The sequence below is a fragment of the Nothobranchius furzeri genome, chromosome 10 (genome assembly GCF_043380555.1).
Source record: "Nothobranchius furzeri strain GRZ-AD chromosome 10, NfurGRZ-RIMD1, whole genome shotgun sequence".
NCBI classification, from domain to species: Eukaryota; Metazoa; Chordata; class Actinopteri; order Cyprinodontiformes; family Nothobranchiidae; genus Nothobranchius; species Nothobranchius furzeri.
In genome coordinates, this window is record NC_091750.1 from 56,474,589 (window position 1) to 56,495,727 (window position 21,139).

General features: G+C 40.2%; 2 protein-coding genes across 4 annotated transcripts in view; both read left to right on the forward strand.

The window, feature by feature from the left end:
* ubtd2 (ubiquitin domain containing 2) overlaps nt 1-14,004 on the forward strand; it is a 29,539-nt gene extending 15,535 nt beyond the window's left edge. For all 3 annotated transcript variants that reach the window (XM_070555823.1, XM_054731102.2, XM_015961366.3), the window contains 2 exons: nt 1,596-1,832; nt 12,652-14,004. In XM_070555823.1, coding sequence (XP_070411924.1) covers nt 1,596-1,832; nt 12,652-13,163 — 749 coding nt within the window. In that variant the 3' untranslated portion in view covers nt 13,164-14,004. The remainder of the gene's footprint in view (nt 1-1,595; nt 1,833-12,651) is intronic.
* Nucleotides 14,005-14,231: 227 nt separating this feature from the next.
* il12bb (interleukin 12B, b) lies at nt 14,232-20,819 on the forward strand. Its single transcript, XM_015961365.3, has 9 exons — nt 14,232-17,614; nt 17,948-18,041; nt 18,145-18,246; nt 18,446-18,622; nt 19,592-19,697; nt 19,788-19,957; nt 20,114-20,274; nt 20,354-20,472; nt 20,555-20,819. The coding sequence occupies exons 2-9, from the start codon at nt 17,948-17,950 to the stop codon at nt 20,580-20,582; spliced, it is 957 nt and encodes a 318-aa protein (XP_015816851.3). The 5' UTR covers nt 14,232-17,614; the 3' UTR covers nt 20,583-20,819.
* The last annotated feature ends 320 nt before the right edge of the window (nt 20,820-21,139 follow it).

The following is a 21,139-nucleotide window of genomic DNA, read 5'->3' on the forward strand; positions in this document are numbered from 1 at the left end:
TATCCCCTTTAGTGACTGAGCTGTGCCTAAGTAGTGTTTGCACTGAGGGGGAGGACTATGGAGGGTTTCCTGGTTTGTCTGGTGTGAGGCTGGGATTCATTGCTTGCCTCTGAGTTATTTTAATTAGAGACTGAGATTAATCTGGACATCAGGGAGGAGAATGGACACTTGGAGATGCTCAGATAAAGCTTGATTTCCTGTATGGCTTCTTTGTGCTGACTTAATTTAAACCTGGCTAGATGTCACATTTAACACATCAACTCTTCTCTGTCTTTTAAACCAGCTGTTACTTGACATGTTGTAGCATAGAGACGATAATATGAACAAATAGGTTATGCACAGATAAAAGAAAGTCAGAACCACGTCTTGTGTGGTGTACAAAAGTTACACACTGGCCTAAATACATCACAAAGTATTCTGGGATATCATGCAGGACAGATGTATATTTTTTTAATTGCTGACAGGTGCATTAGCTAGAAAGTGGGTTGCTAAACTACTTAATTTGATCACACAGTAATCAAGCAGGTACTGTTGGGAAATACCTGCAGCTAAATAAAGTGTTTAACCCTCTGGAGGCAGGCGTTGCAGATTTGCAACACTTAAAACCTACCTACCTGGTTACTCCACATACGTATTTCATGAGCATTTTTTTTTACTCAGAAGTACCCCTGAAGGACTTAGTTGTTCATCCTTTTATGAAAACTTATTTAGAGCCTGAGAGGGTTAAATGTCTTTCTGGGTTATCTGGTCGTTTTTATGCAACTGTTCCATGTTTTGCATCAAATCTGACGACTTCTAGTTTCAGCTTTGTGTGTGGAGACGGAGAGTGTTGTAAATGGGTGCGTTTTGTTTCAGACAATACCATTTCTAATTCATGCACCCTTTTTATATGATCTAGACATGCACTGATTCTGGTTTTTGGGGCGATTCCTTTTTCATCCAAGACTAAACAACATTATCAATCGTCATAAAAAAGTGCTGTTATTTTTGCTAAACTTCAGTCAAACGGGAACGTTTCCTCTTTTAACTGAACCCATTATAAGGTTGAATGCCTTATTTACTATAAACAGTTAAAGTTTACTGTTCTCGGACCAGGTCATGTGATCAGCAGCAGGTGGAACTTGACACCTTGCTCCGTCCATCCTCTGTCTCCACGTTTTGTGCTCGGATACAAGCACACACGCTGTCCTGTACCAAATCGTCCTCTCTGCTGCTGATCCAGATGGTGTTATTCATCAGCCGTTCTGCTGCAGATGGAGCAGCCTAACATTTTTAATGGTGTTTATAACATATCATTTCTAGCTTCAGCTCAGCTGAGTGTGTGTGCTTGTTCTGTGTCCTTGATGGCTCAGCTAAGCACCAGATTATTAGTTTTAGTTACATCCTCATTCTTTTAAATGTCTTTCCTTTCAATCTCATTTTAAACTACAATTTTTATCATGCTTTATTCCATCTCCTCCCTTTTTGCTCCCACCAACCCTCAATAAATCTACTGTTTTTCTCTGTCTTTCCCCTTTTATCCCCTCTTCTTCACCCACCTTCTCTGCATCCTGCTTTCCTCAGTCTAATCTTTCTCTCTTGTTGGTACTTTTCAGTGGCTCTTGGGCGTAACCAGCCCCTGAAGAGAGAGCGGCCTAAATGGAAAAGCGACTACCCGATGACTGAAGGCCAGCTGCGCAGCAAAAGAGATGAGTTCTGGGATACGGCGCCAGCCTTTGAGGGCCGGAAGGAGATCTGGGATGCACTGCGGGCTGCGGCCAGTGCCTTTGAGAGTAATGACCACCTTCTGGCTCAGGCCATCCTGGACGGGGCCAGCATCACACTGCCACACGGTAACACACACTACTGTCATGTTGTTACGGATCATTTTTGTCCGGCTCTATCAAATCCACACATATTGGGATGGTTAACAAGTGTGAGCCTCTGTTTCTGTGATCACAAGTCAGACAAGATTGTTGTTAGTAGTTTTACAGCTGGTTATTTGTTAGATTAACTGTCATATGTCACTCTCAGGTTAAAGTATTCACTTCCTCCACCAGACTGCAGCCTTCACCATCATTTGGAGAAGATTAAGTTACCTGTTACCATTGAGAACCTGTCAGAGTAGTGAAGTTTCCATAGGAAGTGAGTTTTAGTAGTTTCAATTGTCATCTGATGTTGAAGTACCACAAACAGGAAGTAATCCTAGCCACATATTTGTATTAATTTCTGCTTAAGTGAGCCGTTGCGCTGCTGTTTTCAGCCTCTCCACTATTATCGACATTTTGGTACATACAATCTAGATAATAAACGTCTGCATTGTTCGGCCTGAAGCTTAGAGGAGTTTAAGGACCTCTTAGTGAATCTTAAACCCTTTTGAGATTGACATTCTGGAATATGTGTGGACAATTCAGTCCAGTTTTTAAACCAGAACTGTGTTTTCAGACACACCACTTTTGTACCGGAACTTGTCCTTTCGGCTGCCTTCACACAGCAGGGAAAAGTTCCAGTTGTTTGGGGGGTCGGACTTATGTTAAGCATAATTCTGCGCATACAAAAACACAAGAGACCTGGATGATGAAGCTCAATGGTTAAAGGAATCACGGAAGCGGTGTGAAGCGCTCCGTCGCGCGTCTAGACGGTACCGTAGGAGGCAAGCTGCCATGGTTCGCTGCATGCTACAGGAGCGAGCTATCTAGGTGCGCACAGCGTCCCCCAGGCCCCTCTTCCTCCTCCCCCTCCTCCCTGTCCAGAACTCGACCTCGCCAGTCTGAAGCAGCCACCTTGTCCGTAACAAGTCCGGACCTGTTACTAGGGGCGTCATCCGGTTTAATTACGGAAGACGTTATCTGGATGTTTGTATTCAGACACAAAGGTCTTACGGACAGAGTCCTGAACATTTCCGTTTTTCATGGCCTGTCTGAAGGGGGCTTTAATGACTTTTTTTGGAGTTGTGATGGACGGTGCGCACTGCAGAGAAAGTCTATGAATATTAAATGAAAGGGGTGTGTTCTTGGTCTAATGAAAGTAAAACCTAACTAGAAAAATTGCATTTATTGCACAAATGCTGTTTGAATGCTGGATAGCTGAAACTGTAAGCTGAACAGCTGAACTGAAGCTGAAACAAAGCAAAACTGTCAAAATGAGCTGAATGTCTTGAAAGATGTAGAAGCAAAAAGCACCAACAAGCAAATAAAGCACAAAATGTAAGTGAAGAATAGAGAAAAATAATGCTAAATAGCAAAAAAACAAATCTGTGAACATTGTATAAACATCTGGACAGCTTAAATGTCTAAACACCTGTTATTTCAGTTTGCCAAGTTAAACAGTTTAATCTTTACATTTAGCTGAACTGTGAAATTAGCAGTTTATGCTAAATTTGGTAACTTATTGCTGACGTTGTTGAATAGCTGAAGTAAGCTGAAACTAAGCTAAACTGTCAAATGAGCTGAATGTCTTGAAAGATGTGAAAGCAAAAAGCACCAAGCAGCAAAAAAAGCACAAAAAGTAAGTGAAGAATCAAGAAAACTAATCCTAAATAGCAGAAAACTCAAATCTGTGAACACTGTTTAAAAAAAATTGGACAGCTAAAATGTCTAAACACCTGTTATTTCAGTAGGACTAGTTTCACATTTTAATTTTTACATTTAGCTGAACTGTGAAATTAGCATCATATGCTGAATTCAGAAACTAATTGCTGAAGCTGAAACTAAGCAAAACTGTTAAAATGAGCTGAATGTTTTGAAAGATTTAGAAGCAAAAAGCACCAAAATGTAAATAAAGCACAAAAAGTGAAGAACTTGAGAAAACAATCCTAAACAGCAGAAAACTGAAATCTGAACATTATTTAAAACCTGGACAGCAAAAATGTCTAAACACTTGTTGTTTGAGTAGGACAAGTTTAACAGTTTAATTTTTATATTTAGTTGAACTGTGAAATGAGTAGCATAAGCTGAATTCAGAAATGGATTGCTGAAGCTGCTGCATAGCTGAAGTGAAGCTGAAACTAAGCTAAACTGTCAAAATGAGCTGAATGAATTTAAAGATTTAGAAGCAAAAATCACCAACAAGTGTAATAAAGCTCAGAATATAGGTGAAGAATGGATAAAAAAAATGCTAAACAGCAGAAAACTTTAATCTTTGAACATTTATTAAAAACTTGAAATTTGAAAAGTTAAACAGCTGGCATTTGAATGAGAATAGTTTAACGGGTACATTTTTACAATTGGCTGAACTGTGAATTTAGAAATTTTTGCTGATATCTGAAACTGACTGATTAACATATGTTTAGGTTTGATATGGGACGGATGAATGGTTGGATGAATGAAATAACGGATGGATTGTTGGATGGATGTTAAATGGTTTATTGGATGGATGGATGGATGGATGGATGGGTAGAAGCATGTATGGATTTATATGTAGATGGATGGATTCCTTAGGCCAAGCCGATCGATTTGATGTCTCACATGCGTGGGTGTGTAATTCCATTTAGCCAGAAGATGATTGACCTCTCTCAACCAGTCAGGGAGCTGGGAGGGAGCGGGGCACTTTCCCACCTTCTGACAGTCAATCAAATTGAACTTATTTTTTTGCTTTATGACTTTTTTTTTTGGTATTGTGATTAATGTGGCATTTAAAAGTGGCAATCTTTTGTACCAGGAATGAACTTCACCGCAGGTGTAATAACCTCAGTAACCATCTGTAATTTCAAGCTACAATAGCAAATTTGGAAAACAGATTGGCTTAAAACTGTTTTTCAAGCCTTTTAACAACATTCCAATATAGTATAGCTTTAAATGTACTGAGGTATTTTTTTTGTTTGTTTTTTTTTTATGAAAAAAATGTATAAGGTGGTTCTCCCGAATTTATCTAAAAACCTGCGCCAGTGACACATTATGAACTGAAAGCAACTTTTGGACCATCCAGTTGTCGATCTCGCCAAACATCTGCACTTCCTTGTGCCCTCCATTGATTACTCACTGATCTGTTTAGCAACCAGAACACCACTGGTGTGAGTTGTTCTCGGCTCAGTAATATCAGAGAAGGAGAAACAGTTGAGTGCTACCACCTCAACTTCAGAACAAACGAGTCCCAAAAAGAAAAACACCATTTGAAGTCATGAACAACAAAAGACGTTTGGACCTAGAAAATGGCAGCTGATGTTTAGCACGCTTTGGTTTCCTCTGGCAATGTGGGTTTCTGGTTCCGGTGGAGGCGGATCCAGCAAAGGGAGGGAGGGGGCGAGTGTTTTGTGACCGTGTTTGCACTCAAAACCTAGCTTGTTTGCTGATTCATTATAACAGTGACACTAAGCAGTTTTTAACACTAACCAATTCCTTTTAATTGGGGTTCAGTGATTGTACCGGTAGAAACTTTTCTAATTTGACATGAGACAGCTCTGTGCAGCCCTCTGCTGACCAGAAACGGCATCTTTATGGAGCAGGTAGGTGACCTTGGGGCGCATTTTACCTGCTTAATGGCTGTTCTATGTCTGTAGCTAATAAAAAAGTCCAGCAGTTAGCTTTTTCAGTTCGTCAACTGTCAATGAAAAACACAAGAGGAAGAAAAATAAGAAGTTTGCTTTTTGTTGTCATCATGGTGGAGCTTGGAAGTAAAAGTCAGAGACTAATGTCTGTGGAGGCGAACGTCGACATATATACTGGACAATTCGTGTCCATTGGCTCCAATTATACGTTTTTGTGCCAAAATGGGAGGTTCCCACCACCGCCATTTTGACCGTGTCACAGGTTCCGTCAAGCCCAGACAATTCCATAAAAGGGAAACGAGGTGGAGCTGAGGGTGGGGCTGTAAGGCTGGGATCAAATAACGACACCCGTCGAACTGAAGCAATGTAGCTACAAGCTAACTCAAAGCTAACGCGGCGGTGGGAGCTAAGCTAATGGAGGTAGCTACCTAGCTACAACCGGAGTTAACTGTGCACAACACCAGAGCTTCTGAGTCAAAAATGCGCCGGGCTGACCGCTGGGTAAAACCGGGTGGAACACAGAGGTCTCCCGAGAGCTCCACAAGCCAGCAGCCACGCACCAGACAGGCGCCGCTGCGATCAGAGATGTGATGAGCTGCTGCTGGGGAGAACCGGGTAGAAAACATCGGTTTCCATCCGAGAGCTCCACAAGCCGGCAACCCGCACAGCAGACAGGCACCGCTGCGGTCAGAGATGCGCCGAGCAGCCGCTGAGGGGAGGGGACCATACCGATAGTCGGAATCAAGCTCCACCAACTTGTTATATTTCAACCTATTTTCAAAAATGCAGAATTTTTAAATGCACTGGGTTTTACCCTGTTACATTTAAATGTCATGGTTAAATAGTACATGTTAAAATCTAAGCTCAGCTAGCACAAGAGCGGCAGTGACCTAAAATCATCGACATAAATACATAAATATAATTTTACTTACCGAAAAAAGTGAAGTGGAGACTTCTTGGACACTCTATTAGTGCAATTAATACCACAGCAAGTCATTTTGTCCAACAATTGCACAAATAATATCCAAAAAAGAATACACAAATGGCACAACTAATGGTCTAAGTTAAGAGACTGAAAATGGCAGAACAGTTTTCAGGTGAGGCCAAGGCTCAGGCTGAGGCCTTTTCCCGGAGCTAGCTCGGCGGTCACGTGGGTCTGATGCTCATTAATTATTCTGAATTTTAGGCATTTAATACACTTAAACAGAAGAGTGTAGGGCTGCAGCTATCAAATATTTTTGTAATCGAGTACTCTATCAAATCTTTTATCGTTTAATCGAGTACGCTAATAAATAACTCTTTTGCGTTTTTAAACCATTATATCAAATAGCATTTATAAAATATGAAAGACCTCTTGAAATGAGAAAGCAATTTCCAGTTATTCTTCAAGTTTTATTCTAAATTAGTTTTCAAAACTTCAGCACTTCAACTTTACTTCACAGTAAACAAATGCGAGCGGCTGCGGCCCAAACAGCACCAGAACCGTGCACGGCGCATGCGCAAACATGGCTCACCAGCTGTTTCCCTATTAACACACGTTCGTTTTAATTTCTACACTTTTTTTGTCTCACACTTACAAGGATTGTCGAAAGCATGTTTGCCGTGGTTATGTCAAATTGTACTGATCACAAAACATTTATTTACTTTCTTTCGTTTTCCTCCGCCACTCATAAATACCTGTGTCCTCCTGCAGCAATCCTGAGGGACAACAGACATCAATAACAACACAGTAAAAAGTCTGACGTGTTGTAAAAACTGCTATTTTTAGCACATTTTAACTCCAACGTGTTGCTACCAGATGTACGGTGTGCGCTGAAACTAAGTGCTACAAATGAAAAAGTTGCACAGTGTCCGCAGATTATATAGAAATACAGGCTAAAATGCATTATCTTGTAGAGGCTCCGAGTCCGCTTGCAGAAGTGACATTAACATGTGGATGTTTCCTGGTCAGGTTGCAGCATCGAGGAATGTGGTGGTGTGGTAGGCTAAATCCATTTTACAGTATTTACACTGGAGTACGGTTTCCGCCTTACGACGTGAAAAATGGTCCCACACCTTTGACATTTTGTGTCTTTTTAGCACTCCACCGGGGTCCACATTGTCCGCCATGGCTTAAAAGAAAGTTAAGTTGTGTTCGTTACTCGCGTGTGCATTCAGTGCAGTGTGTATGTGCGTCACTTATTTCGGTCCGGGTGAAACACGACCACGGGCAATTGCAAAGCCATGAATTAATTAAACATGAATTAAACGAAGCTTCAAGGCAGAGAATTTGACTCGAGGATTTTTTGTACTCGAATTATTCGAGATACTTAAGGAATCGTTTCAGCCCTAGAAGAGTGACAAAAAATTCACCCTCCTCAGAGTTGTCATGAGTGTAAACTAGATCTATTAAACCTAAAAAATGCTTTGGAACCAGGCTGTAAACATGTTTATTTCTGTTGTGAAATTGGTATTTTTATCATGGGAGTCAATGAGGATTTGCTCGCTTCTGACACCAGCCCCCAGCGGATGAGGGTGGAACTGCAATTTTTGTCACTTCCGTGTTGGCTTCATTTTCATACCAGTATTATGGGGGCTTGGAGGCGAAGCAAAGAGCTAAAACCAAAGTGAAAATCAGTACAGCCTACACTCATTTGAGGGAGCTATGAAATCCCGGGCTGATGTTGACCTGGCTTTGTTGCTACTGGACTTGTGAGTAATAATTTTTGTAGCACTGTGTGGATCTTTTTACCTTGTGGTTTATTTGATAAGACTTAGCTCATGTTAGTGTTGGCTCCTTGTTAGCACTAGCTACAGCAGGCTGCGACAGTAATTTCGTTTTCTACCAATAGGATGGAGAAGCTGGAATAAGCTTGTTAAATGAAACGTTAAATGAAACCACTAAGAAGGATACATTTTAAAAAATAGATCCATAATATAAAATGTTTAAAGTGATCTCTCTTTGAATAGTTAAAAGAACACAAGTTATTCCTGGAAGAGTTTTTTCATTGTTTTTCATTTAGCACACATAGTGCCTGATTGAAAGTGACTGTCATTATGTGTGCGTTTTGAATTGTAGAGGAGGGGGAGAAATCAGGGCTGTTTCATTTAAGTTTTCTTTATTGTTGTTTTATTATTAGAATAAGGTGATGTGGAACAGTATTCAGGGTTGGAAGGAGACTATGATGTAACAATTTCAGTTTGTGGTTTCACATTTGTGGTTTCTCTACTAATAGGTAGGAGTGTAAGGGACAGCAGAAACTAAAATGCTTGCTCATCAAAAATCCACGTAATCCTTTATAATCCCTCTACACCAACAGGACTATTGTATTGGTAAAATCACTGATTTTTATCAGTATCAAACTATTTTCTTCATAAACCCCTGCAGAAACCCATAAATCTATCATGGGCTGATTAAACATTTAGGAGTATATCCGATGCCACTGATGAGCCTTTTGTAAACACGGCGTTTTGGTCCTGCTTCATTCCTTTGGGTAGTTTGACTAGTCTGATCAGCTCCTGCTGAGCTGCAGCTGTGAATTCCCCAAACCTGACATCACTGTTTCACTCAACCAGGGACCAGGTCCAGGAAGACCAGTAAACAAACCAAAAGTCTCTCCCCTTTTTGTGCTTTAATCACAAATTAATGGAAGAAGTGACTCAAGCCTGGAAACAAATAGTAGATAAACAAGATGTTATAAACATGTTAAAGTAGTAAGACAATAGGTATTTCCTGCTAAAAATGTATGTTTGTTAAATCAACTTATATTTAAGTTAGTGTGTGTGTATCTCCAACAACTACTACTCAGCCGCTCAGATCAACATGAAGCAATAGTCCAACTAGCCAGTTTTGATCAATGTAGAACTTTAATTGAAAAACATGTTTTATATGTCAACACGTTTTGTTAAACAAGACCAAGGTCTTTACGCTGAGAACGTTTAACATTTAACATATTTTAGTTTGCCTTGTCTGTTCTGTTTTATGTGAGGTCTTGAGGTCTTGTTTGATGGATGTTTGGAAAAGTTTAGTTATGTTTGAAAATTAGGTATTCCTAAGGCTGGGAATATATTAAACTGCGGAGATACACGTCTGGATAATGGCTGGAGACGGGGTAGTTGCCCTCCAGCTTGTGTGGATGTGCACAGTTACCCTGATGAAAGCAATACCTTTCTATGGGTCTATATAAGATACCCTTTTGTTTTACTTAGGAAAGTATCGAATTACAACATAACAGATCTACGTTAATGATTGTTGACGAATTGTATTTAAACTCTCAGAAAATAATCTTTTTATCTACAACTTTATCATTTCTGGACTCTGCCAAAGATTATCAAAACTGACAAATGTCAAATAACTACAATGTAGTTCTATAGATATTGATCTTATTGAACTTTGTAGAGTGTGTTTCTGTGGGATCAAATCAAGCCATGTGCATTTTTTATTTTGTCAAGAAATTTCCCGTTTTTCTACCCAGAATATTTCCCGAAACCGGCTTTTACTCTAATGTCCCCTTCTTTCCTTTACAGCAGCTCCCATCAAGGCATCACATTACAACATCCTGTGGGCTTTTCACTTCGACCACAAAACTCACCTTCTGTCTCGTGTGGTGTGTGCAACACCCTGAACAATGCAGCAACTTTTTGAAATATGTGCAAAAAGCCACAGAGTGGTAGGCTTCTTTGCACTTGTGGAGAAAGTTTTTTTATAAATACATTTAAAGTTTTGCAGCATCTGATTAGCTGCACCATAACATGGACAATGTTTGGAGACGTGACTGTTACTTTAATTGGCTCTTGAAGCTTTAAAGTGTTATCGTTTGGTGGATCTTGTAGAAATCCCCCTACTGGTCGAATGTCTGTGCTCTCCCATTTAAATTAAACGACCTCTTCACTACTTCTTATTTCCCCCGTTTCCTTTGCAGTGTTTGAATCACACTCGGTCACTACTTAAACAATGGTTGTACATGTATGACGCTCCAACTGATGGCCTTTCCTTTTGCATTCCCCCCCCCCCCCCCCCCCCGTGACCCTTTCACACTGTATTGGTTTTTATTGGATTCACTTCTCATTTCTCATTTTGTCTTATTACGAAGTACGGGGAATTGCAAGCCTTGTTCAGTGGAAAAGGGATGTCAATGTTTGATATTCACAACTGAATTGCAAAATTGTGAATTTAATAAAAACATGAATTTAACTACAACGAATATGTACCACAAAAAGTCAAGCTCATATGAAGCAAAGCTTCTCTCAAAGTTTGCATTTTCTTTTCATGCTAAAATCAATTAACAAATCATAAAAAATGTAGACGCTACTCGGTTGTTTGGTATAGTCGTTTGCTGCTTTGCTCTGGAATCTCCCAGTGAATCATTTACTTGAGGGTTATAAAACAAGCCTTCCTACTGATGTGTTGAGTTTTTGGGTTACTGTAAATTTTAACTGGCTGCAGGTGGTTGTTTATAACTGAAACGGCTCTTTAGGGTCTTGAATGACCTTCTGACTCAGTGATGCAGAGGACTGTTTTGTTCTGGTCCTGCTGGACCTTTGGCAGCCTTTGACACTGTTGACCATCACCTGCTACTGGAGAGGTTGAGAGACTGGGTAGGCTCATCAGGAACTGCTCTGGTGTGGTTCTCTTATCTGTCCAAGTGTTCCTTCTCTGTGGCCGTCTCCAAATTTCAGTCCTCCACCACCTCCCTCACCCATGGTGTCCCAGAAGGTTCTGTGCTGGGACCTCTATTCTTCCTCCTCTGTCTGCTTCCTCTTCAGCACATCCTGAGCTCCTTTAAAGGAATCTCCTACCATCTTTATGCAGATGACATCCAACTGTACATCTCCTTTAAGCCTCATGAGATGTCTAACCTGCAGCTGTTACACATCTGCGTAGACTATCAAAACCTGGATGGCTGGGAACTTTCTACAGCTGAATGAAGGGGTAGTACGTTCAAAATAATCACAGAGTTGATGCAAGGTTCTTGAAGCCATCTGAAAACTTTCTCAATAGTCAAAGCCTGCTTCAATCTCGAAAAGCCCGACAACCTTGAGGACACACCCGATCACCATAATGGCTCTTAAGATATTCTTAGCAGACATTCCTAACGTGTGTGTGGTGTGTTAAGAGCACTCTGGTCGTCCCTGAAGCACATTGGGACCCCTCGGATCATAATTCTTGGCTTTCAAATGCAATAGATCGTCTTGGTCTGTTTGTCGAAGGCACATGAGTGTGCTGCCTGTTGAATCTGACATGTTGCCAATCCGAAAGCAGGGTGACGAAAGTGCACTGCACGCTCCTCCTCTGCCTTGTTTGTTTACTCTGAAGTCACGTTTGATCTCGTGACAGTTCCTGACTGACTGGGGAATATTCATGTGTAGTGCATAGTTTTTGCTGTTTTGTGGAACACCACACACAGTAGGAACAAAACTGATCCAGTCATCCAGTAGTCCCATTTTTCACACGCATATCCGAGTCTGGGTTGTGAGGGTAGGACCTCCATCTGCAGTACCCCCTGGTGTTCCCTAGCAATCATAAATATATAATTCCTCTAAGTTGACCTGGGTTCTGCTGGCAGGACATGTATGAAACACCTCTCCTGGGAAGAATCCAGGGGGTCTTTCTCACCAAATGCTCAAACCTGGCTATCTTAACATGGAGGACAGTGGCCCTACTCAAAGTTTCTTGAATGTTTGAGCTCCTCACCCTATCTCTAAGGCTGAGCCTGGCAACCCGATGGAGGAAACTCATTTCAGCTGCTTGAATCGTGATCTTGTTCTTTCGGTCATTACCCACAGCTCATGATCATAGGTAAGGATTGGGAGGTAGCAGAATGCTGCCCTGGTTCAGTTATTTATGTATTTAATCATGATTTTTGTTGTATGGGGTTTCATGTTTAGTAAGTTGTCCGACAGTGTCCACCAGGTGTTGGACAACTTTGGGAAGGGTTGGCAAACTGTGAAACAGTTGTGACTTTAGGATCTGACATTCTGAGTGGGACAACACTGCAAAGGAAACAAGGATGATTAGCAAATAAATTTGGACATGTGACAAAATTTTGATTTAAAAATGTTTAACATATGCAAAGGTGTTGCAAATAATTAGTTCTGTGGTATTCCAAGTGTTTTTACTCTGATTCCAGTTGGAAATGTGTTAAATCTCTTACTGTATCTTGTCAGAACAAAACGTATTTACCCTTTTTTCCCACTCTTTCCCCTAGGAGCTCTGACTGAGTGTTATGACGAACTGGGCAATCGTTACCAGCTGCCAGTTTACTGCCTCTCTCCTCCCGTCAACATGATTGAGGAGCGCTCCGATGAGCCTGACGGTTCAGACCCAGACTCTGTGACAGCAGACCCGTCCTCGGGCAGCACCAGGGACCCTGTCCCCGGGGGCGAGTGCCAGCTCCGACTACGACTATCGACAGGTCGCGACCTTCGGCTGGCGGTCCGATCCACAGACACGGTGGGCATGATGAAGCGTCGTCTGCAAAGTCAGGAGGACGTGCCCTCTGCAAGCCAGCGCTGGTTTTTCTCAGGTCGGCCTCTGACTGACAGGCTGCGCTTGGACCAACTCAACATTTCCAGGGACTATGTAGTTCAGGTGATCCTTAGCCAGCGTCCGCCACCAGAGCCTGGAACTCCAGTGGGACACACACCAGAGGCCTGTGGGCCTGCAGCAGTGGAGGAAGTGTCTTCTCTCCCTCAGGAGCCCATGCCAGTGGAGAATTAAATCCCTGTAGCTGGCAGCCCGGACTTGGGCCCATTTGCAGTCCTTGGAGTGTGAAGACAGATGAGTAAAAGGCATGAAACAGAATTTAAGCTGATTCCTCTCCTCTTCTGTGCTCTTCCGTTGTTTTTGCTGCAAAGGGCTACAGCGGGAAAGAAGTTAGCATCTGCTGACGATTTAAGACTCTTCCAAAGAGAAAAGACTCTTTCTTTTTGGTTTTACACAGAAACATTTTGACCTTTTTGAAAGTCTTTTTAACTGTTCCTATGGAAACCAAACTACAAAAGAGAAATTTGTCCGGTGGTTTGAACCTTTTTACTTGGCAACACTGAGCTCTGAATCTTTCTGTGTTTCAGTTTCAAGTTCTGCTTTCAGAGTGTCGGCATGATGAACTCTTTTAAGGCTACAGGGTTATAAATACATCTACTTTACACACGTATTTACTTCAGCCAGTTAAGGAAAACATTTCTACAATAATAAAAGTTATTAAAGGGTTATAGTAACTACAAACGAGTTAAATGAAATATTTCAGCCAGAGAAAGATGAAAGCTGTGAAGGTTTTGTTTTTGTTTGATGGTATAAAGATTTGTCTCCTGTCAACAACTCTGAATCAGGGCGCAAGTGTTTTACCAAGCTGTTGATGGATTTAATATTTTATTTTGTTTCTCTGAACAATCAAACTAATCATTTGATAAACAGCAAGTAATTATCCTTTGTGAGTAAATGTGTTTGTGTGGACACGCACACACCTATGAGGGAAAATGAAGGACATCAGACACAGCTGCATATTTTGGTTAAAAATAGAATTTTTTAAAAATAAAAAAATGTTGCTGATATTCCTTGATCCCTGTCTAGTAGTATTATTTTTAACTTTTTTTGTTTTTAATGCATGAACTGACATTTTTACACAATCAGATTTTTCTACAAAATGCTCAGCTGATGTGTTGTCCAATGTCACATTCCAGTTTCTGCTCCAAAATTTTCCATTATTCTCTAACTAGCTCATCATTCGCCCACATCTTTCACTAAACAGACTTTTTTTTTTACCTCAGAGACCCCAGTGGAGCATCCATGGACGTCAGTTAGTTTTGTTTGTAATATTCTTTTTAACACTTTAAGTGAAGGGACTTTTTAACTGTTTATATCTCAAACAAAAACACTGTAGGATCATAAAAATTCACCTGTCAATTGCTCTCTTTTTAAAGTGATAAAATTTGCAAAATAGATGAACACAGGAAAGTGGTGACCATGGTGACCTTATGTGCCACTGACATCACCTTTAACTTCCCTCCCATCTTTGTTTTCCGTTGCAAAATCCATTTCCTTCCATGCACACATGTTTTTTTTTTTTTTTTTTTTTTTGCCCTTGCATCTCCACCAAGTTTTTACAAATTCAGTCTAAAAAATTTTGTGTGGTTTTGTAGTGGTTAGCTCTTTTGCCATGAAGGTCTCAGGTTTGAATCCCAAGTGGATTCTATCTGTTCCATCTTGTACATGTTCAGGTTTTCTTGAGGCACTTATTTCCTCCCACTGTTTTAAAGGAAGCATATTATGCTGAACTCCCCTTTTGTATTGTTTTGTGCTGCCAAGTGGCTCTACTGCCTCTATAAACACTCCAAACATCAAATAAACCCCTCCATCTGTTTTATGTGAGTGTTTGGTTTTAGGAATTATATGCCTAAAACAAGCTATTTCAAGAAGTCCCCATTTGTGATTTCACAAACAGGGAAATTGGCATAGAACCACCTCATGCAAAGCTTAGCCTATAACAGCCTGAGTGTGTGATGGGTGGGTGTGGCTAGCTCTAGCTTGTTTTCTTAAAGTAGCAAAACCCTGAAACAACTCATTCTGGAAAGTACTGAAAATGTCAATAAAATGCTGACATTGTTTCATGTGAGAGGGATTCAGTGCAAAAAATCTTCATGAACAAGTTTTGTATGACCATAGAACCAACTTGGACTTAAATTAATTTCAATTCAGTTTATTTATATAGCGCCAAATCACGACAAGAGTCGTCTCAAGGTACTTCACATAGTAAACATTCCAATACAGGTCAGTTCATTAAGCCAATCAGAAAAAAGTGTCCTATATAAGGAACGTAGCAAATTGCATCGAGTCACTGACTAGAGTCGGTATCTTTACAGCAATCCCCATACTAAGCAAGCATTTAGCGACAGTGGAGAGGAAAACTCCCTTTGAACAGGAAGAAACCTCCAGAGGATCCTGGCTCAGTATAAGCAGCCATCCACCATGACTCACTGGGGATGGAGAAGACAGAGCACACACACACACAACATATATACCAAGTAGTGTTTCTATGGCTACGTTGTGATTTATTAGTAAATATTCTATTTTTATTTATTCTATTCTATAATTAAACAGGTAAACTATTAGTAGCACATTCAATGTCAAAGAAAGTAAAATGTCATTATCAGGAGAGGGAGAATGTTTAAGTGGTTAGCAACAGTGTTTAAACCGATGGCCCCCTCCATGAGGCAACCACAGCTCAGGAGAACACCATTGTAGCTTCTTCTGGGGAGAAAAACACTTAGAGAAAAATAAAGTTAACAGCTGAAATAGCAGAAAATAATACAGTTAAAGAGAAGTGATAGAAGAAAGTAGTCAGTATGTCTGCCAGCAGTCTAAGCCTATAGCAGCATAACTACAGAGATAAATCTGGATAACCTAGCCTTTTAGATGGAGGCAGGGCAAGGGAGAGCCATCTTTACCGACTGTACACTCCACCTCCCTCTACTCCCCCATTTGTCCAGATCTAGGCTAACATCAGATTTTAACCATAGGCCCTATCAATTAAAAATGTTTTAAGCCTAGTCTTAAAAGTAGACAAGGTGTCTGCCTCACGGACTAAAGCTGGGAGCTGGTTCCACAGGAGAGGAGCCTGATAGCTAAAAGATCTACTTAGATATTCTAAGAACCACTGGTAAACCAGCAGTCTGAGAGTGAAGTGCTCGGTTAGGAACATATGGAAGAATCAGGTCACTGATGTATGATGGAGCTTGATTATTAAGAGCTTTATATGTGAGAAGAAGGATCTTAAAATCTATTCTGAATTTAACAGGCAGCCAATGTAGGGAAGTTAAGACAGGAGAGATATGATCTCTCTTTAATTCTCATCAGAATTAAAATTCCTTGTTAGTGGCGGTCTTTGCCCACAAGTTCATCTTTTCTTTTCTGTTTCCTTCTTTTACATTTACACTCCAGAACAACAGATCATGGAAAGTTTTTGGGAAAAACCACAGAGTCATAATTTCAACTACAACAATAAGTGTTTGTGTGCCTTTGTGTTTGCGAAAAGTTGTCTTTCTGGCTCTCCCAGCTCTCCTCAAATTCAGAGGAAGTCCAAAAGTTAATGAACAGCTTATATTTGTATGCTAAAAGTTATACCAAGCTCAAGTTAAAGGCAAAAGTGGATGTGGTGGAAAGTCTATTATTGCATGTGTAATTCTGATAAGGAATCCTATAACAATGTCAGAGGGAGTACTTAAAAAAGTCATTTGACTTCAGTGATAAGGTAGAGGGTGCGTCTGCAAAGCTTCTAGTTTCACATTAAATTTAAAGGGAAGAAACAATTAGACATTTCCTTTCAGCTCAACATTTTAAGGGAAAGTGAAAAGTCATCCAGGGCTGATTTCATTCGAAACCACAGAGCGTGCTCTCCTTGGGCGATAGTCGACTGATATCTTTTTCATAAGCTGGACAGAAGCAGAAAAAAGACTGAGCAGCTTGGTTAGACGTGTATTTATAGTAAACGTTCTCATTACACAGAAGGGCAGCTCCACAGCTAAATGTTGGTGGTTATAGTGGAGAAGATAAGATAAATACCAGAAACTCCTTCATAGATTGTTCTGATGAGTGTTTTATTGAGTTCATTCAGCAGTCTTCTGTGTGACTGGACCCCGAAAAACAAACTTTGTTCATTTTGGTTTTATCAGGAACTGACTTGCTCATGTTTTTGTTCTGAAGAATCCTCATGATCATGACAAGACACCTGGTTTCTTAGCTCACTTCCTCCTCAGTGGTCAGCGTGGCCGAACAAGCGTTCACCTGATTTAACTTTCAGAGGAACTGTGACCGGTCTTTTGTTTGAAACTTTTGTTAGTTTTTTTTTTCATTTAAGCAAATTTCTGAGGGAAAAAATTGTTGATTTTTATAAATATGATGATTTAATTCTGAAAAATTGTTCATTTGAATTTGTTATCATTGTTTACACTTTATCAACAAAAGACACACACACACACACACACACACACACACACACACACACACACTGAGAAAAAGAGAAGGGAGGGGGTCGGGCTTTCCAGTCTTCTGCTTCTTCATTGATAAATACTCCAGCTGCCTGCTGAGATCAGTCAAACAGCACTCACTCAACAAAGCCTCATCCTGCTCTACTTTTAAAATCTGAACATTTTGGACCAAATTTGGGCATCAAGGTAATTTAAAAAATCTGAATTCATGTACTTTCTGCTCTTGTTATGCGTGTTATTTTGTTATAAGTCTGTTTCACTCAGATTTGATTTATGTACATATTAAAAAGAGCAACAACCACCAATGATGACACAGAAGAGTAAAGATATGTTTTTTTATTCATTTTCTCTCAACGATATAACATTTTCAAGCAGGTTTTTTTGCAACTTTGATGTGACACACTATTATTGTGATGAATTCCTGTTCAGCAGCTTAATCTGTTGAGTTTTGACATTTTAAAATTACCTAACAAATAATATTTGTATGTAACCCGCATAACTTTTTGTCATTTCCTTCAGATGCATTCTCTAGTCCTGATGGTTCTGTGTGCTGGTCTGAGCTTTGCCACCTCTGATAGCCAAGATCATAACCAGGAGACACTGATGGACAATGGTTCTTATGTTTTTCTTTATTCACAATCCTTTAATATTTCTGTTACTTTTTTTTTTACCTTCTGTGAAGCCAATTTGGACTTCTTCTGCTCTGGTTTTCCTAGTTCTGGTTCTGAGGGTGTCTCACGTTCACGGTTCGAGGATCAAAGTGTCTCTCAGCTGTGGAGAAGCGTATCAAGACAAGCCTGTGTTTTGGAAAAGAAACGGTAATAAAACTATCAGGTTTTCCTGCGCACACACACACACACACACACACCTTTGCCGGTAATTAAACATTTAATGGTAAATATAATAAAAGGTACTATAAAACGTGTAGCCTGTATTACAGATCAGGCACAACACAGTAAATTTGCTCCTTTTTTAACGTTTATGGACACTTGAGTGTTTAACTTGAATCTGTCTCAGGTGTGGAGCTGACGCCGGCGCTGCAGGGCAACCGGGTCACGGTTCTGGTGAGAGAGATGAACGGAGGGAACTACACTTGTCATCTTAGTCCAGACGGAGAATACCTGAACCACACTGTGATCCTGGTCCAGCCAGATAACAGGACCGTCATACTGGAGGAAATCTCTCCTGAAGGAGGTGAGATAAGAAGGATGGAGGGGCGTTTGAATGGGGTGTTTATCGAACCATACAATAAGCTTTTGTTGCAGAAAAAACTGCAAACAAAAAGAGATAAATATTAAACAAAAACAAGTCTGTTGCACCTCCACTTTGGAATGAACTTCCTTTATTTTTACATTTTATCACAATCTATAAAGGAGCTAAACCCCAATTTAAAATCGCTTTTGCTTAAATCTTTTGTTGTTTTATGATCTTTTTTAGTCTTGTTTTCATTTTTATGTAAATTTTCTTTGTGAAGATCGTTGTGCTTTTTCTTTCTGTGATTGGTGCTTTAAAAATAAGCTTTACTTACGTTACGACAAGAAAATACTCATGTAAACTATGAACTGGCCTTGTGATAAATATTCTAGATTGCAGATTTAAAAATTGATTTTTTCCTTGAAGCTCAAGTGTAAAAAATATTCTTTATCATCAGAAAAATTCTGGTTCAACATGATTAATTTTGGCCTATTTAGGGCAAAATAATACCATAAGGTTAGTCAGTTAAAGTACTTTTAGACGCATTTGTTTTTGACTACCCAGTAATTGTTAGTTAGGGGAGTGTATTGGGAAGAATCTGGAAATACGATATTCATCATAATACTACGATAAATTGTGATACTAAAATCCAGATGATATTTGCATTTTTTTATTTTATCAGAAGACTCAAGCCAGACTATTCCAGGACAAATCCAGTATTAGAAGAGCTGGTTGTCCCGTCAGAAAGATGAAGGTCAAATCTGCTGCCCCCTAGCAGTGAGAGTTTGAATTGCACTGTTTGTATGTAAATTCTCAATGAAAATTGATACTCTGCTTAGAAATATTGTTACAATATCATAACATGTAATTTGCAATATTTCAGTGTGCCAATATGTTCGTACATCCCTGTTGTTCGCGATGAAAATTTTGAAGTGCGGATGTGTGAACTGACTGTTTTTATTCCTGCAGGTCACATCCACTGCTTGGCCCCAAACTACAACGGTTCGTTCCACTGCAGCTGGACCAGGACGCAGCACCGGTCCCACGCAGCTGTGCTCCTGGTCAAGACAAACCGGTAAAGGCACTCCAATGTTTTCTACTCCTATAATGTCTCACGGGTCGTGTCCTGATCAGGATGTAATTTCACCAACCTGTTTGGTTCCAGTTACATGGACAAGATCCCCTGTGAGCTGGAGGCGGATGGATCTGGGGTTATTTGCCAGGACGCTAGCTGCCCTTACAAAGAGGAAAGGCACCGCATCACTCTGACCGTTTACATCCACAGCTACTCCCGCCTAGAGGCCTACACCCGGTCTTTCTACCTGAGAGAGATCGGTAAGTGGTTTTATGTACTTTTCATTGTAAAAGTGGAGCTTTTCTTGTATATTCTTGAACTGTTGATGCACATATAACCAACTAGACTTCTGCACATCATTGATCCTCTGTATCCATGCTTATTGTTAAGTTTCACCCTTTTCCTCTGTTCCTCAGTGAAGCCAGAAAAACTCCCTAACCTGCGAGTCAGCAGTGGCCAAGTGTTCAGCTGGGACGCCCCCGACTCCTGGGACAAGCCCGGTTCCTACTTTGGGCTCCACTTCCAGATTAAAGTGGCCCGCATTGGTCATTCCTGTAGCAGCGACAAGCCCATTCTGGTGAGAAAAACGCAATTCAGACGCTGACTTCCTGTTCATCCCTTTGTCTTTATTTATTTATTAGTTTATTTTTGCACAGACTAACATTACCGAGGTCAGAAAGTATGAAGTGAACATCACGTCCAGGAGGTATGTTTTCTGTGTGCGTGCACAAGACAAACACACCTTGGGACCGTGGAGCAACTGGAGTCAGTGCACGTGAGTTGGAAACGACTGAAGGTGTTACTAAACAGTTAAATATGATTTATTTGATTTCATCCTGTTTTTTTTTCCTTTTTAGAGTGAACAAAAGCGATGTGGTCTGCTAACTCATGCTTCTGTTCGGCTGCCAGGAGAGAAGGAAGAAAAGGTTGATGGAAAACGGTCTTTCCCTTAATCTGATTTCTTGTTACATATTTTTTTATACAAGGCAGAAGCATAAATGTACAGTATTTATTCATCTTTCCCTAAATTGATTCATCATTTTCTACCTTTATCTATAACTTATTTCTATTTTTTTAATAATTTATAATATTTGATAATAAAAAATTATACAAGCATCTTAATTTCTTGATGTTTCTGTGACTTTGTGATCATCTGAAGCACATTCTGAGGCTGCTTTTGATTTATTATATGAAACTTTGAAAGAGACAATGAGTCGTTTTTACCATTAATCTCTGAATATATCTGTTGAAATCTTGAAGATGAATTAAATGATGCCCAGTTGTTAAAACATATTGGCAGCTTTGTAACATATGACCATAAAAATCAGGTCTGAAGTACATGGGAGTGGGTCTAAGGCCCAATCTCAATACTCACACTGCACCCTTCAGCAAAGTGCACTTGGAGAAAGTGCACAGTAAGGCTTCCAGTGCGTGGTACGCAA

Bases quoted from the DNA above. Each gene is read 5' to 3' on its own strand.
- il12bb (XM_015961365.3), top strand. From the start codon at position 17,948: ATGCATTCTCTAGTCCTGATGGTTCTGTGTGCTGGTCTGAGCTTTGCC. The intron at 18,623-19,591 runs GTGAGATAAGAA...TTATTCCTGCAG, and splicing joins GGAAATCTCTCCTGAAGGAG to GTCACATCCACTGCTTGGCC. The intron at 19,958-20,113 runs GTAAGTGGTTTT...TCTGTTCCTCAG, and splicing joins TTTCTACCTGAGAGAGATCG to TGAAGCCAGAAAAACTCCCT.